The 15,756-nt window shown below is 36.3% G+C and overlaps 1 protein-coding gene across 1 annotated transcript in view; it reads right to left on the reverse strand.

Annotated features, from left to right (window-relative positions):
- The window catches only part of LOC114053850 (transient receptor potential cation channel subfamily A member 1-like), a 75,152-nt gene that overhangs the window by 47,683 nt on the left and 11,713 nt on the right, over positions 1-15,756 (reverse strand). Inside the window, exons 3-7 of the mRNA XM_027876965.1 lie at positions 15,200-15,375; positions 11,244-11,351; positions 7,542-7,650; positions 7,205-7,350; positions 5,650-5,786 (exon numbers count right to left, since the gene is read on the reverse strand). Coding sequence (XP_027732766.1) covers positions 5,650-5,786; positions 7,205-7,350; positions 7,542-7,650; positions 11,244-11,351; positions 15,200-15,375 — 676 coding nt within the window. The remainder of the gene's footprint in view (positions 1-5,649; positions 5,787-7,204; positions 7,351-7,541; positions 7,651-11,243; positions 11,352-15,199; positions 15,376-15,756) is intronic.

Here is a 15,756-nt window from a genome sequence, read left to right on the forward strand (position 1 = left end):
TCATCATCATCATCATCATCATCATCATCATCATCATCATCATCATCGCCATCATCATCATTATTATTATTTTACAGTCACCATACTTCCAGATTGCTGATGACTTCCTTCTCTGAGCTTTCTGCTGCACTTCTGGTGAGTCCAAGCAATGTTTATAGAGTTATAAAAAGGTCTGCTGGTAAATATTTAACCAAACTCCCAGGAAAAAAACAATAAAACATATGTGCACACACTTTTCAGTTTTATCTGCATTATTAACACTTTCCTAAGTCTAGACAATCAACAAAACAATAAATCAGGCACAACGCCTGACACATAGTAAGTTTAACAAATGCTTGTGGACTGATTGATTTGTAGCACTGCTGATTTTTGGGGTGTAAATGCTCACACTGAAGATACAATAAATAGGCTCTGTAAGCTAATTAGAGGTGGTTTTGGCACACCCCTCTCTATAGTACTCTGGTGGGTGATCTTATAAAAATCTGTAGAAATATAAAGAACAGCCTCAGTAGGGTATGGGCAGTCTTGGACAGATTGGGTTATAAGAAATTGGATCTACCAAAGGGACACCCCTATGTCTAGCCATACCAAGGTGGGGTCCCAAGGCTCCATCAGACAGGTAACAAACTATTTCAATCTGACATCATACATCCTTGAATTAGTTACAGATACCCCAGGCTAGTTTCAGTCTCACTATGGAGGGCATGAACCTGATCTAAGATCCTAGAGAAACAGTTGTCATCCATCCTGAGATAAAATGCACACTTTAAAGCCTTACACTGAAAACTAGTGTACTATACATAGATTTCATGTAACTGACTGGTCATGGTACATAATGTAGAGGTCACCTGTGAATTACTTCTCAGGAAAAAAAAAACACAACTAACTTGGTGAGCATCAATATATAAAAAGTGAATTTTTACCAAAGTCAAAAGGCTGACTTCTATATATCAACCTAAAAGAAAATTTGGATAATAACTAATGTTGACAGAGCATTATAAGGCTGGCAAAATATCTTACATAGACTAATTTGTTTGAGCCTGAAAGTACTACATGAATTATTGTCCCCACATGAGGAATCTGAAACTCAGAGAGCTTAAGCCCCTCAATTCAGTTTTCCCTCTGAAGTCACCTATAATTTGTTGTTAAGTCATTTTTCGGTTGTATATGACTTTTCAAGACTCCATTTAGTGTTTTCTTGGCCAGACGCTAGAGTAGTTTGCCACTTCCTTGCCCAGTTCATTTTTACAAATGAGGAAACTAAGGCAAACAAGATTAAGTGAATTGTGCAGGGTCACACAGCAAGTAAGTATCTGAGGTTGATCTGAACTCAGGTCTTCTAATTCCAGGCCTGGCACACTATCCACTATGCCACCTAGCTGCCTACCTACAATTTAGCCCATATACATTTTGTACATAGATAGGGTAAGGAAGGGAGGGAATAAGCATTTATATAGCACCTAACCCATGCCAGGCACTGTGCTAAGTGCTTTATAAATATAAAATTATTTGATCCTCACAACAATCCTGTGAGCTAGGCTATTATTATCCCTATTTTACAGTTGAGGAAACTGAGTGAAATAGAGGTTAAATGACTTGTCCAGGATCACACAGCTGCTCCGTAACTAAGGCCAGATTTGAACTCACATATTCCTGACTCCAGGCCAAGCACCTTATCCCACTGTTGATCGTATATTGTCTTCCTCGCTAGAATGTGAATTTTTAGAGGGCAGGAACTATTTTTGAGTCTCTTTGTATCCACAGTGTTCTACAGCAGACATTACACATTTAACAGATGTTTGCTGACTTGACTTAAGCAATTTTTTCCCGTGGTCATGCAACTAATCAGTGTTAGAGGCAAGATTTGAATCCATGCCTTCTTTCTATCTGGCCCAACTCTCTATCCACTAAGCCATTTGGCCTCTCGATATTTTGTACCAGGAAAATTTTCAATAAAAACAAACCAAACAAATTCATTTAAATGAAAGGATAAGGGGACTAGTTTGTTATCAGTAAATGTTATATATATGTACATATATATATACACACACACATATATGTATGTACACATTAATATAATGTGTATATGTATATATACACATACACATTTACATATACATATATGCTGTATATTTATATATGTGTGTGTATATACACATACACATACACATACACATACACATACACAGTATACCTATACTAACAGGTGAAAAGAATATAAATATTTATTCAAATATACTTACAAGGGCCTGTGGTCACCATTTCTGCTTTTTAAAAAAATTTATTGATTTTTAGTTTTCAACACTCACTCCCACAAGATTTTGAGTTCCAAATTTTCTCCCCATCTCTCCCCTCCACTCCCACCCCAAGTTGGCATGCATTCTGAATACCCCTTCCCCCAATGTGCCCTCACTTCTACCACCACCCCCCTTCTCTTATACCCTTCCTCTTCTATTTTCCTGTATAGCGGGATAGATTTCTATACCCCACTGCCTGTATATCTTATTTCCCAGTTTCATATAAAAAACAATTTTTAACATTTGTTTTTAAAACTTTGGGTTCCAAATTCTCTCCCTTCCTTCCTCCCCACCCACCCTCATTGAGAAAGCAAGCAACTCAATACAGGTTATACATGCATAGTCATGCAAAACACTTCCATAATAGTCATGTTGTGAAAAACTAACTATTTTCTTTCATCCTATCCCACCCCTCATTTATTCTATTCTCTCCTTTGACCCTGTCCCTCCTCAAAAGTGTTTGCTTCTGATTATCCCCTTCCCCAATCTGCCCTCCCTTCCATCACCCCTCCTCTCTTATCCCCTTCTCCCCTATTTTCCTATAGGGTAAGATAGATTTCCCTACCCAATTCAGTGCATATGTTATTCCTTCCTTAATCCAAATCTGATGAGAGTAAGATTCACTCATTCCTTCTCACCTCCCCCCATTTCCCTTCCACTGTAAAAGCTTTTTCTTGTCTGTTTTATATGAGATAATTTACCCCATTCTACCTCTCCCTTTCTCCTTCTCCCAGTATAATTCTCTCTCACCTCTTAATTTTATTCTCTAGATATCACCCATTCATCTTCAACTCACCCTGTGCCCTCTATCTATCAATCTATCAATCTATCAATACATATAATTTTTTCCCTCCAACTACCCTACTATTGACAAAGGTCTCATGAGTTGCAAATATCATCTTTCCATGTAGGAATATAAACAGTTCAACCTTAAAAAGTCCCTTATGATTTCTCTTTCCTGTTTACCTCTTCATGCTTCTCTTGAGTCTTGTATTTGACAGTCAAATTTTCTATTCAGCTCTGGTCTTTTCATCAAGAATGCTTGAAAGTCCTCTATTTCTCTGAATGTCCACTTTCCCCCTGAAGAATTATATTCAATTTTGCTGAGTAAGTGATTCTTGGCTGTAATCCTATCTCCTTTGCCCTCCAGAATATCATATTCCAAGCCCTCTGGTCCCTTAATGTAGATGCTGCTAAATTCTGCGTCAACCTGATTGTGTTTCCACAATACTTGAATTGTTTCTTTCTAGTTGCTTGAAATATTTTCTCCTTGACCTGGGAACTCTGGAATTTGGCTGCAATATTCCTAGGAGTTTTCCTCTTGGGATCTCTTTTAGGAGGTGATTGGTAGATTGTTTCAATTTCTATTTTACCCTCTGGTTGTAGAATATCAGGGCAATTTTCCTTGATCATTTCTTGAAAGATGATGTCTAGGCTCTTTTTTGAATCATGGCTTTCAGGTAGTGTAATAATTTTTAAATTATCTCTCCTAGATCTATTTTCCAGGTCAGTTGGTTTTACAATAAGATATTTCACATTGTCTTCTATTTTTTTCATTCTTTTGGTTTTGTTTTACATTGTCTTGATTCTTATAATGTCACTAGCTCCATTCTAATTTTTAAGAAAGTATTTTCTTTCATGAACTTTTGGACTTCCTTTTCCATTTGGCCAATTCTGCTTTTTAAGGCATTCTTCTCCTCATTGGCTTTTTGGACCTCTTTTGCCATTTGAGTTAGGCTATTTTTTGAGGTGTTATTTTCTTCAGTATTTTTTTTGGGTCTCCTGTAGCAAGCTGTTGACTTGTTTTTCATGATTTTCTTGCATCACTCTCATTTCTCTTTCAAGTTTTTCCTCTACTTCTCTTACTTGCTTCTCAAAATCCTTTTGAGCTCCTCCATGGCCTGGGACCAATTCATATTTTTCTTGGAGACTTTGGATGTAGGAGTTTTGACTTTGTTGTCTTCTTCTGATAACATGTTTTGATCTTCTTTGTCACCAAAGTAAGATTCTATAATCTGATTTTTTTTGCATTGTTTGCTCATGTTCCCAGCCAATTACTTGACTTTTAAACTTTGTTAAAGTAGGGCTCTGCTTCTAGTGTGGAGGGTGTATTTTCCCAAGCTTCATGGTTTTGTGTAGCTGTTTTCAGAGATACTTCTAGGGACCTATAAATTTTCAGTTTTTCCAAGGTGGTATGATCAAAGGCAAGGTGTTTACTCCTTTCCTAGTCTGTGCTCTGGTCTATGAGTGACCATAAGCACTCTCTTCTGCCTTTGAACTTTGAGGAGTATTCCCTCTCCACCACTGCCACAAGCTCCACCATGCCAGCACTAGCCCCAGGACCGCCTCCCGGGACTGTGACTCAGTTCTAAGCAGGGGCAAAGCAAGAGAATCCAGCCTCAGCACCAGCAAAGAGATCCCTGCAATACCCCTCTGATCAGCTGCTTGATACCCCCACAGTCTGTGGGCCTAGAGTTCTGGAAGCAGTCATTGCTCTGGGGCTGTGCCGAGACTGGGGTTGGAAGGCACTCCACTCTCACACAGGTCCAACAGACCTTTCCTACTGACCTTCTAAGTTTTCCTTGGCATTTGTTGGTTGAGAAGTCTGGAAACTGCCACAGCTGCCCATGATTCAGTCCCCTGAGACCTGCTCCAGTTTGCTGAGGCCAGGTCTTTGCCTGTGCAATCCATACTGAACTGCGCTCCACTTCCAGCCTGGCACAACAGACTTTTCCCATCAACCATCCAGGTTGTCTTGAGTGGGAAATTTGTTTCACTCTGTCTTTTTGTGGGTTCCTTTGTTTTAGAATTTGTTTAGAGCTATTTTTACAGGTATTTGGAGGGGTTTGGGGGAGAGTCCATGCAAGTCACTCCTTTTACTCTGCCATCTTGGCTCCACTCCCCATTTCTGCTTTTGAATGAAGAAAAAAAATTACCATGAAAGAGAAAAATGAGAACTTTGCCCTTGATTGTAAGTGAATAAGGAGGCTGGAAGGTCTGTTAAGAGTTTATAGTCAAGAGTATGGTACACAGGTTAATTGTTGCATAAGGGCCTTCTTTTGTATCTAGGTGATACACGGTTCAACTCACTCACTGGTGTCAAAATCTCAATGGCATTTGCTGCTAGATTGCCACTAGACACTTCTCTCTTGTGAAAATCTATTTAACTTCCTACTTTGATTCCAGAGAGAAATAGTACCTCTAATTAACTAATTAGGATGAACCTTAATTCTCCATAGAGCTAATTTAACCATGTGTTTCATCTGTGTAGTCATTTTAGTGTAAGGTGGTTTAAAAAGCAAAAGTACAAAGACCATGAAACAATAACCGGGAGAAGAAAAAATCTTCTTACCTGTGAAGCAACGTCTCATTATTTCCATCTACTGTATTAATAATATCATCACTGCCAGAATAAGAGGATATCATCAGTTTTACAATCTCAGTTGCTCCCTGAGTGGCAGCAAAATGAAGAGCTGTGCATTTCCCATTCTATAAATAGGAATGTAAAACAAAAAGAAAAAGAAAAAGAAAGTTTGGCATAGAAGGCACAATTTAGTGATATAAGATCAACTCAGTGGCCTCCATTTTTATATCTTGGTAAGCTTTAGGTTTATATCTTATCTGTGGTTTTTGAGCCTCAAAGTTAAGGAATATTTACATTGTGTGGAATGGCCTCATTCTCCCAAATTAAAATGGTAAAAATCAGCATCTTAGAAGGAAATTCATAATTCGTCTCATCTAGCTTCTCACACAATATAATGATTTTTATTAATACATCTGGTAGATAATCATCCAGAATCTACTCAAATGCTTAAATCATGGGAAACTTCTTATTTTTATTAGATCAGTCATTCCATTATTGGACATTCCTTGTTGGAAAGCCATTTCTTATGCTAGGCTGAAGTGCATTCCTCAATATCATCTTCTCACTCAACCTACTTCTACCTTCTGAAGTGACACAGGAAAATGACAATAGTTTCTACATTACAATAATTCAAATATTGGAATATCACCATAACACAGAATTATATTAAAATGTCCTCATTCTCTTAGTTTCCTATTCCTTAAACTAAACATCCACAGTTCCTTTAAAGATTCCTTTTTGGGAATGTATTTCAAATCCATAGCCATCCTAATTCACCCACCTTTACATCCGCTATTATTTTTTTTTCCAGACCCACCATTTCATTATTGTAGGGAGCTCCTGATGAAGAATATCTTTCTCTCCCTTCCCCTCGATTTCACTTATGCTCTCAACCATGCAGATCAGTAACTTTCCACTTAATCTTAGAACAGTGCCTAGGGCACTAGAACATTAAGTGACTTGCTTCAAATGATTTGATCAGTATATATCATAGGCAAGATTTAGACCCAGGTAGTCCTAACTCCAAAGTAAACACTCTACCCACTACACCACACTATCTTTATTAATAAATTTTCTAAATCATGGCATCTAGAACTGTACTTATATTTTAGATATGGTTTGATTTGGACAGAATATTACTTCCCTTGATGTAGATATAATGCTTTAATTAATATAATCTAAGACTAATGATGTTTTAATTACCATAAATATGTTCATTATTCATGATAAATGAATTTGCTAAACATTCAGCTAATTTTAAAATCTCTTTCTACTTCTCTTTGCCACCTAACATCATGGCAGCAGGACTGGTTATCTTTTTTCCCCTAATGTAACCATTATTTAGAAGCTATTTTATGTTTTAAGAAGTCCTTCACACCCAACTAAAAGCTTAACTTTTGACTTTATTCTGCTTTGCTTATGTTTCATTTATTACTATATTCATTTACTCCTTACTCAGTGATCATGGAGCTATAAACATACTTGGGAAGCAATTTATAAAAATAAAATATATAACTGTGATTAAAAAAGTATGAAAAATTACCTCCTCTAGTGTAATATGTGCTCCATTTTTCAGGCAGATTTTAATCATTTCTAAGTCACCACTTTGAACAGCAAAATGGAGGGGACTTGCTTTTTTATTATTGAGAAAATTAATTTGGCTTTGCCTGGAATATCCTTGTTCTTCACCTTCAGAAGAAAACCAAATGGAATATTACTTAAATATATAATCTGAAATGTCACAAAATATGAAAAATAAGAATAAAATCTTACCTATATGCATACAGTAAGTGTTGTTGAAAAATAATATAAATCACAATATCCATTGAAGGAATAGTAAGTTTATTATTGCTATCTACTACATAAATGCCTTTACTTACCAAACTTTAACAATATTTCCATGCATTTCTTGGAACCTGAAAAAGCAGCTGTGTGCACTGGGTAACATCCAAATTTGTTTGGTTTACATATTTTTGCCCCATTATCCACCTGAAAAAATCCAGAATGAAGTCAAATTATATAGTCCCCAGTGGGAAGTTGGGTAAAAATGGATAATGGTTCTCGTCTCTTCTTACAGACTATTTAGCCAGTACTAAGGTTCAAGCACAGTAGTTAGATTCGTTGCTAAATGAAAAATGTCTAAGAAAAACTTCAGGAAACCAGATAAAAACCATTAAAGACAGAATTCTGTTACCTAGGGTGGGATACGGCAGCATAATAAAAATTATCAAAAGATGAAACAAATAAGGTAGAGATAACAATTCAGACTTCAATGGAATCTTCTTTGAACTCTTTAGCACAATGAAGTCGATTTCCAATAAGATCACTATTCTGTTTTTAAAATGTCACTCTGTCACTTCAACTCTAAATCCTTCTTGTTATTATACAAAGGAATATACTCAAGGAAGGCCCTAATTAAATGCATTTATCTCAATTAAAACACAGTATCAAGAGGCTAGTGCTGTTGCTGAATCATAGAAGCCCTTTCATGGAGAAAGCTTATATTTAGGAAATGATTTTCTACTACCCCTTTCCAAAATACATTTAACATAGATTGATAGTAAAAACAGAATTGATTGTTTTTAATTAATTATGTTTCATCATTTCACTCACTGGTAGGGAAGAATGAATTAGTTTAAAAGTGGCCTGCAAGAGAAAGGAAGAATATAAACTATAAGGCTAGATAATCCTCAAAGTTGCTTTTGTGTCCCTGAACATTAAGTTAGTCACCTTCCAGGGAAGGTAAAGATTGGATAAGCCTTTAATTTGGGATTTTATTAATATTCCTTTTAAAATATGGCATCTACAAATTTATAAGAGTAAGAACCACTCCCCAACTGATAAATGGTCAGAGGATATAAATAGGCAATTTTTAGAAGAAGAAATTCAAGCTATCAATAGCCATGTGAAAATGCTCTAAATCACTGACAATCAGAGAAGTCATATTAACACAACTCTGGAGTGTCACTTCACACTTATCAGATTGTCTAGGATGACAAAAAAGGAAGGTGACAAAAGTTGGGGAGGGTACTGTGGGAAAATAGGTTATACTATGACCTAGTCCAATCATTTTGTAAAGCAATTTGGAATTATACCCTAAAAGATATGAAACTGTACCTACCCTGTTACCCAGTGACTCCAGTGAGATCAAAGAAAGAAGGAAAGGATCCACTTGTACAAAAATATTTATAGAAACTCTTTTTGTGGTGTCAAAAAAAACTGGAAACCAAAGGGATGCTCATCAATCAGGGAATAGTTGAACAAGTTAGGGCATATGAATTTTGTTGTTAGGTCATTTTTCAGTCATGTCTAACTCTCCATGACCCCATTTGGGTTTTCTTGGTAAAGATATTGGAGTTTTTGTCATTTCCTTCTCCAGTTTATTTTACAGATGAGGAACTAGGCAAGTAGGGTTAAGTGACTTGACCAGGGTCACATAGCGAGGAATTGTCTGGGGCTAGATTTGAATTCATGAAAGTGAGTCATCCTGATTTCAAGCCTCATGCTCTATTCACTGTAACATCTACCTGCCCCATAAGAATGTAATGGAATATAATTGTACTTAAAACAATAATGAAGGACATGGTTTCAGAAAAACCTTGGAAAACTTATATTAACTGATACAAAGAGATATAAGCAGACTCAGAAAAATAATAGCAATATTGCAAAGATAATTAACTTTGACAGGGCAGCTAGCTAGCAGAGCAGATAGAGTGTTCAGCATGGTGACATCTTCATGTGTTCAAATCTGGCCTCAGACACTTACTACCTGTGTGACCATGGGCAAGTTATTTAATCCCTGTTTGCCTCAGTTTCCTCATCTGTAAAATGAACTGGAGGAGAAAATGGCAAGCCTCTCCAGTATCTTTGCCAAGAAAACTCCAAATGGGGTCACAGAGAGTAAGACATCACTGAAACAAATGAACAGCAATAAATCAACTTTGAGTCCAAAGGACTCATGAAGAAACATGGTATCTACCTCTGAAGCTGATAGAGTCAGAGTGAAAATTGAAGCATACTTTATTCTTTCTTTTTCTTTCTTTCAGACATGGCTAATGCAGCAATTTGTTTTGCCTGACTATTCTTATTTGTGGTATTTTTTCTTTGCCTTCTTGATAGATGGGAAATGAGAGTAGCAAGGAAGAGAATTCAGAACTGAAAACAGAATTGAAAATAAAATATAAGATAAAAATGATACCTAGTTTTGAACACAAAGGTCCAGAAGTATTCTGACCAGCATAAAATAAGATATCATTAGCATTTCACTTGTTTTGCTTCTATTAAAGCAGTCCTAGTTTACATTAACTTTGGAAAAAAAATACATCACCATGCTGACTCCTACAGGGGCCAACTAAGACCCCTAAATCTTTTTTCTCATTCATTGCTGTTAAACTGTGACTGGTGCAGTTGGTGTTCTGGAGAAGTTGAATTCATGAATTTAAGATTATGACCTCACAATGATCTCTATTAAATTTCATTTTGTTAGTTTTGTATAGTTATTTATTCATTGATTTAAAAAAAGAGGATGTAGATGAGATGATCTCCTAACATCCTTCTAACTCTAGGTCCTTTGATCTTATGATCTAGGCACTTTAGATCTTCTGGGAACTTTATTCCATCATCCAATGTATTAGCTATCTCTTTCTGCAAAATTCATAGGTGTGCCTTCACCAAAAAAGTTAAAAATGTTGAATACAATGAGGCTCAATAAAAAGTCATGTATAAGATATCTTCCTCTAGGCTGACAACCATTAGTTAGTACTCTTTAGTATGATCATTATTCCAGTTATAAATGTACCTAGATGGACTATCATCTGACCATATATTTTCATTTCTTCATCTTTCCCGCTAAGGTATTAGGAGAAACTTCACCAAATCCCTTGTTGAAATCCAGACAGACTGTGTTTTTAGCAATACCCTAATCATGCAGTCTAAAATAATAAAATACTAGAAAAAAAATTGTGTGCACCTTCTATAATAAGTGCTAATGACAACTCATAATTTCTTAATACTTTAGGGACTACAAAGCACTTTCTCTGTAACAGGTCTATGAGGTCTATAATGCAAATATTATTACCTTAAAGTTCAATGATGTGAAGTGATTTGCTTAAAGTCATAAAACTTGTAAATATCAGAGCCTAGTTTTGAAAAATGGACTCCTGATTCCAAGTCCAGAGTTCTTTTTACTATACCAGGTGCCATCCTAACACAATACTTTGCTAGTTTGAAACTGAGCTATCAACCTACTGTGGAAATCTCTGGCTCTAAACTGATATATTTTTGACTTCAAGTCCAACACTGTATCATCTAGCTGCCAATATTACTTCCGTTGAGGAAATGATTATGGCACTTTGAACAGGATAGTAACATAAACTCAACTTCAAAAAATCCATAATAGCCACAAGACTTTTTCAATAGTTGTGGAAATGCTACATTCTGGTCATCGCAAGAGTTAAAAACAAAGTCCCTGCTAAGAATACTTTCAAGATGCTTTGGTCACATCATATACATAATGGCAACCATTAACAGTATACACTGAACTAAAATAGAGACCAATGAAAAAATAAAATCATGATACAAACCAAGAGTTTTAGTGCTTCACTATTATCTTTGGAGCAGGCCAGCAACAGGGGTGTGTTTCCATTTTCTCCTATCAAATTAACATCAGTACTACTATTCTCAATCAAAACCTATGTAAAGAAGAAAATAAAATTATCAAGAATCAAAATTACAACTTATTTAATGAATGTAAAATAAGCATTCACAAAAGCTTTATTTAAAAATCAAGTAAGGTTTATATAGTAATTTTTACATTTATGGAGTGTGAACCCTATTTGTTGATGATATTCCAAAATCAAAGCTACTCAAGGTCAGCAAAGATCTCATAGGTCAGCTGGTCATTTCATTAGGAGATTCTAGAAGTAGGAGTGATGAAGAAGTGGCTACCTAGTCTTCTCTTTCAAACCTTACTATTATTTGATCTATTAACAAGAGCAAAGGAGTAGGAATAAAATAGGACTAAGACCATAAATCAATTACTTCTATAAACTGAAATGCTGGAATTAATGGCTCTTTGAAAATTTGGGTCATTCCTGGATGAATCCAAGAGTTATATTCAGGGAAGTATGCTGAAGGTACCAGTTTGCTTCGGACCTGGAAGTCATATCAGTTTTATAACCATACTAGGGATTTCTGTCAAGTTGAAAATGCTACAAAGGTTATGTTTTAATATGGATTCCTTGGGTCTACTTTGTGGTGGGTCTAAACAGATGATTTCCAGATCTTTGCCCAGCCTCTACCTCACCTAACCTCCAATCTCACATCTCCAAATAACTGTTAGAAATCTCAAACTAGATGTCTCAGACATCTTAAGTTCAATATGTCCAAAATTGAACCCATTACCTTACTTCCAAAACCTTCCATTCTTCCTAACTTCTCTATTATGATCAAAGATACCTCCATCATCCAGGCTCTCAATTTAAGTGACATCCTTGACTCCTCACTCTTTTACTCCCATATCCAACCAGTTGCCAAATCCTATCATGTCTACCTTCATAATCCCTCTCATATCTGCCCCCTTCTCTCCTGACAACATCCTGAAAGGCCCTCATTACATCATGACTAAACTATTGCAATGTCCTATTTGGTTTCCCTATCTCAAGTCTTTCCCCAATCTAGACCATTCTTCACCCAGCTGCCAAAATGATCTTCCTAACTGTGATATGACCTTATCATTTCCCCCACCTTAATCAAATCAAGTGGCTACCTATTGACTCCAAGATCACATATAAAATTGTCTGCTTAGCCATTAAAACTCACATAATACAGCTCCTTCCAAAACTCCAGTCTTCTTGCATTTTACTACCCACCACCTGCTCTACAATCCATTAACACTGTCCTCCTTCCTATTTCTTACACACTAACACTCCATCTTCTGACTGAGCATTTTCACTGACTATCACCTATGCCTCAAATCTTCTCCCTCTTTATCACCTGCTTGTGCATTCCCTGGTTTGTGTCAAGGCCCAGCTAAAATCCCACCTTCTATAAAAAGCCTTTCATAATGCTTCTCAATGTTAGTGCAAAATGCTAAGCCCACTGATAATCATCTTCAGTTTACCTTGTATTGTCTTGTTTGTAAGTAGTTGCTTAGAGTGCTTGGTTATGTACTCGATAAATGCTTGGACTTAAATCCCTAGGATCAACCCAAATCCCTAATACTCCTCAACACCAGGTCCCCAGGCTTTTTCTTGTTTAGTCCGACAGCCTTAGTATGAGGAGATGAACAACATCAACTTCTAGAAGAAAACAGTAACTAATATTTTTATAGTGTTTAAGGTTTACAAAACACTTTACATATATTATGGAGATGGAAGAAGACAAAGAAATGAAGGCATAAGATAAGCAATGAGGGAAGAGAGAAAGATGAAATAGGGCAGTGAGATGCAGTAGAAAATACATCATATTGTTAGGAATTTTTTTAATTTCCCATTTGCCTTACTTATAAAATTGAAATTATTAAAAGGTCAAATGTTATCGGTCAGTTTTAAAAGAAAAAAATGAGAGTCTTATTATTGTTTTGATCCAGACATATGATTAATCAATATAGAAACTCCTGATATCAGTTCAAATCCACAACTTGTCTACAATTTTTTAATTTTTACTTTTTGCCAACTCTGTGACTTCGTCTGAGTTGGAAGCTCCCACCACTAAGACAGAATGTTGCCTGCTGTATCTTAGAGAGTTTCCCAGGGGGTAACCAAGAAATGAAATAATGTGTACAGTGTCACACAGACAGGATAAGTCAAAGGTGGGCCTCAAAACTAGATCATCTTGGTTTGACGGCCAATCCGCTATCGAGAATGCCAGGTTGCCACTCCATGTCCTATGACTAGAGGTGCCAATGGTTACAAGGTAAGCTAAATAAGCCACCATTTTTAAGGTTTTTGTTTTGTTTTTTAATCAGAAAATGTGTTCCAGGTTTGAAATATGGTCCTTCCTACACTGACAGGACTATTTCTACTTCAGTCAATGTGATATTCCAATACTGAAAAAATGATGACACAGAGGTATATATATTTTATAGAGATTAATGAAGTTCTTCTGTCATGACAACTTTGAGAGGCAAATAATCCAATTATTATTTTCCTCATTTTAGAGGTGAAGAAACGAGGCTGGGAGAGGGTAAGTAATTTATCCTGGATCACAGAGTTAGTAAATAAAAGACCTAGGACTTGAAAGGAGGTTACTCCTCACTCCATGGCCAGCACTCTTTTGTATATGGGACTGCGATATCTGATATCATTAGAGGAGAATGGCAGAGAATGTAACCTTTCTGCATATCATTTGGAGCAACTTTTGTGCACATTTTTAAAAAAATCCTATAGAGAGCATGCATCCAACATGTTGGAGGTCTTCTAGTCCACTCAATATGTCAATGTACAAGTTCTATTATCCCTCCCTTTGGCTATATGACCAGTTAATCTTCTCTCTGTTACCTCCAGAATCAAATATAAAAGCAACTATTTGAAATTCAGAGCCATTTATAATCTGCCCCTTTCCTACATTTCCCAATCATCTCATACCTTATTCCTCCTAACATACACCACCTCCAGTGACACTAGCCTCCTTGTTGATTCTTGGAAATTGACACTCCATCTTCCAACTCTGGGCTTTTTCACTGATTGCCCTTCAGTCTGAAATTCTCTTATCCTCATTTTCATCTCCAACTTCCTTCAAGTCCCAGCTAAAATCCCAGCTTCTATAAGAAATAATCCTTCTTCATGCTAGAGACTTCTCCCAAATCATTAGCAACAACTTATCCAGTATACATCTTATTATTACAAAGTTGATTACATGTTGTCTTTCCCAGTAGACTGAGAACTAGGCCTTTTTTGCCTTGTCGTTTTATCCTGAGTAGTTTTCATGGTAGCTGGTATTTAATAAATGCTTGTGACTTGATTTGACTTGATCCTTCTGAGTTAATTAGTTTTTAATGCATGACTTAATGCATCTTTTAATCCATGAAACATAAAAAATATATATGCATACATATACATGCATATACACATACATACATACACATGCACACATGCACACATATATACATACACACATATACATATATGTATACGTGTACGTGTGTGTATATATATTGGCCTTCTGTCCTGTGTGATCCTACTCTACCCCCTTTTCTGTTTTCATGATGATGGTGTGATTCTGTCAACCATTGCAGAAAATGATACTATGAATGACCATTTCCAAGAGCACTGAAAACAACATTGCTAATTCCCATGCTATTCAGAGGGTGATTCATTTAAGTTGTTTAGAAATGTTCCTAGTCACATGATTTCTATTTATTCTGAGTTGGCAGGTCAATCTGATCCACCTTCAGAAACCACATTTTGAAAACGATTTATGAATTGTACATACCCAGGCATACCCACACACTTTACACACACACACACACACACACACACACACACACACACACACACTTTAGACACAAATACGTCCATACGTCTGATGGCAGCCTTACCTTCACTATTTCATTATAAAAACATTGAATAGCTAGGTGAAGGGGTGCCACCAAATTGTTGTTGCAAATGTTTGGATTAGCTCCTTTGCTGAGAAGAAACTTAACATTTTCAACCTGTTTTTTTTCAGTGGCCCAGTGCAAAGGGGTATTTCCTGAAATATCCAGTACATTCAGTCCTAGGAGAAAAAAAAAAGCAGCATAAAATGCAAGCAATACACTTTCCTCTGGCTATACTGTATGATGTATAAAAAGTTCAAGAGACATAGTTTCTGGGTAATTAATCATTTTATTAATCATGTTAGTAGATAATTAATAAAAGGAGTCAGTGACACTCTCAAATGCCAAAGACCAATCATGGAACCCACTGAATGCTTATATGCCCTTGGAAGAATGAGTGTTCCTGTCTAATGGTAGACATCTCTAGGGCAGGGGGTAGGGAGAAGGAAGAAAAAAGGAAAAAAATGTATATGATAATTTTGTTGTACATTTGAAAGGAATAGCAAGTTGTGCATAGTAGATTTGCAGTTTCATGTGCAATCATATTTTTAATTATACTG

The sequence above is a fragment of the Vombatus ursinus genome, unplaced genomic scaffold (assembly GCF_900497805.2).
Source record: "Vombatus ursinus unplaced genomic scaffold, bare-nosed wombat genome assembly UNPS02014812.1, whole genome shotgun sequence".
NCBI lineage: Eukaryota > Metazoa > Chordata > Mammalia > Diprotodontia > Vombatidae > Vombatus > Vombatus ursinus.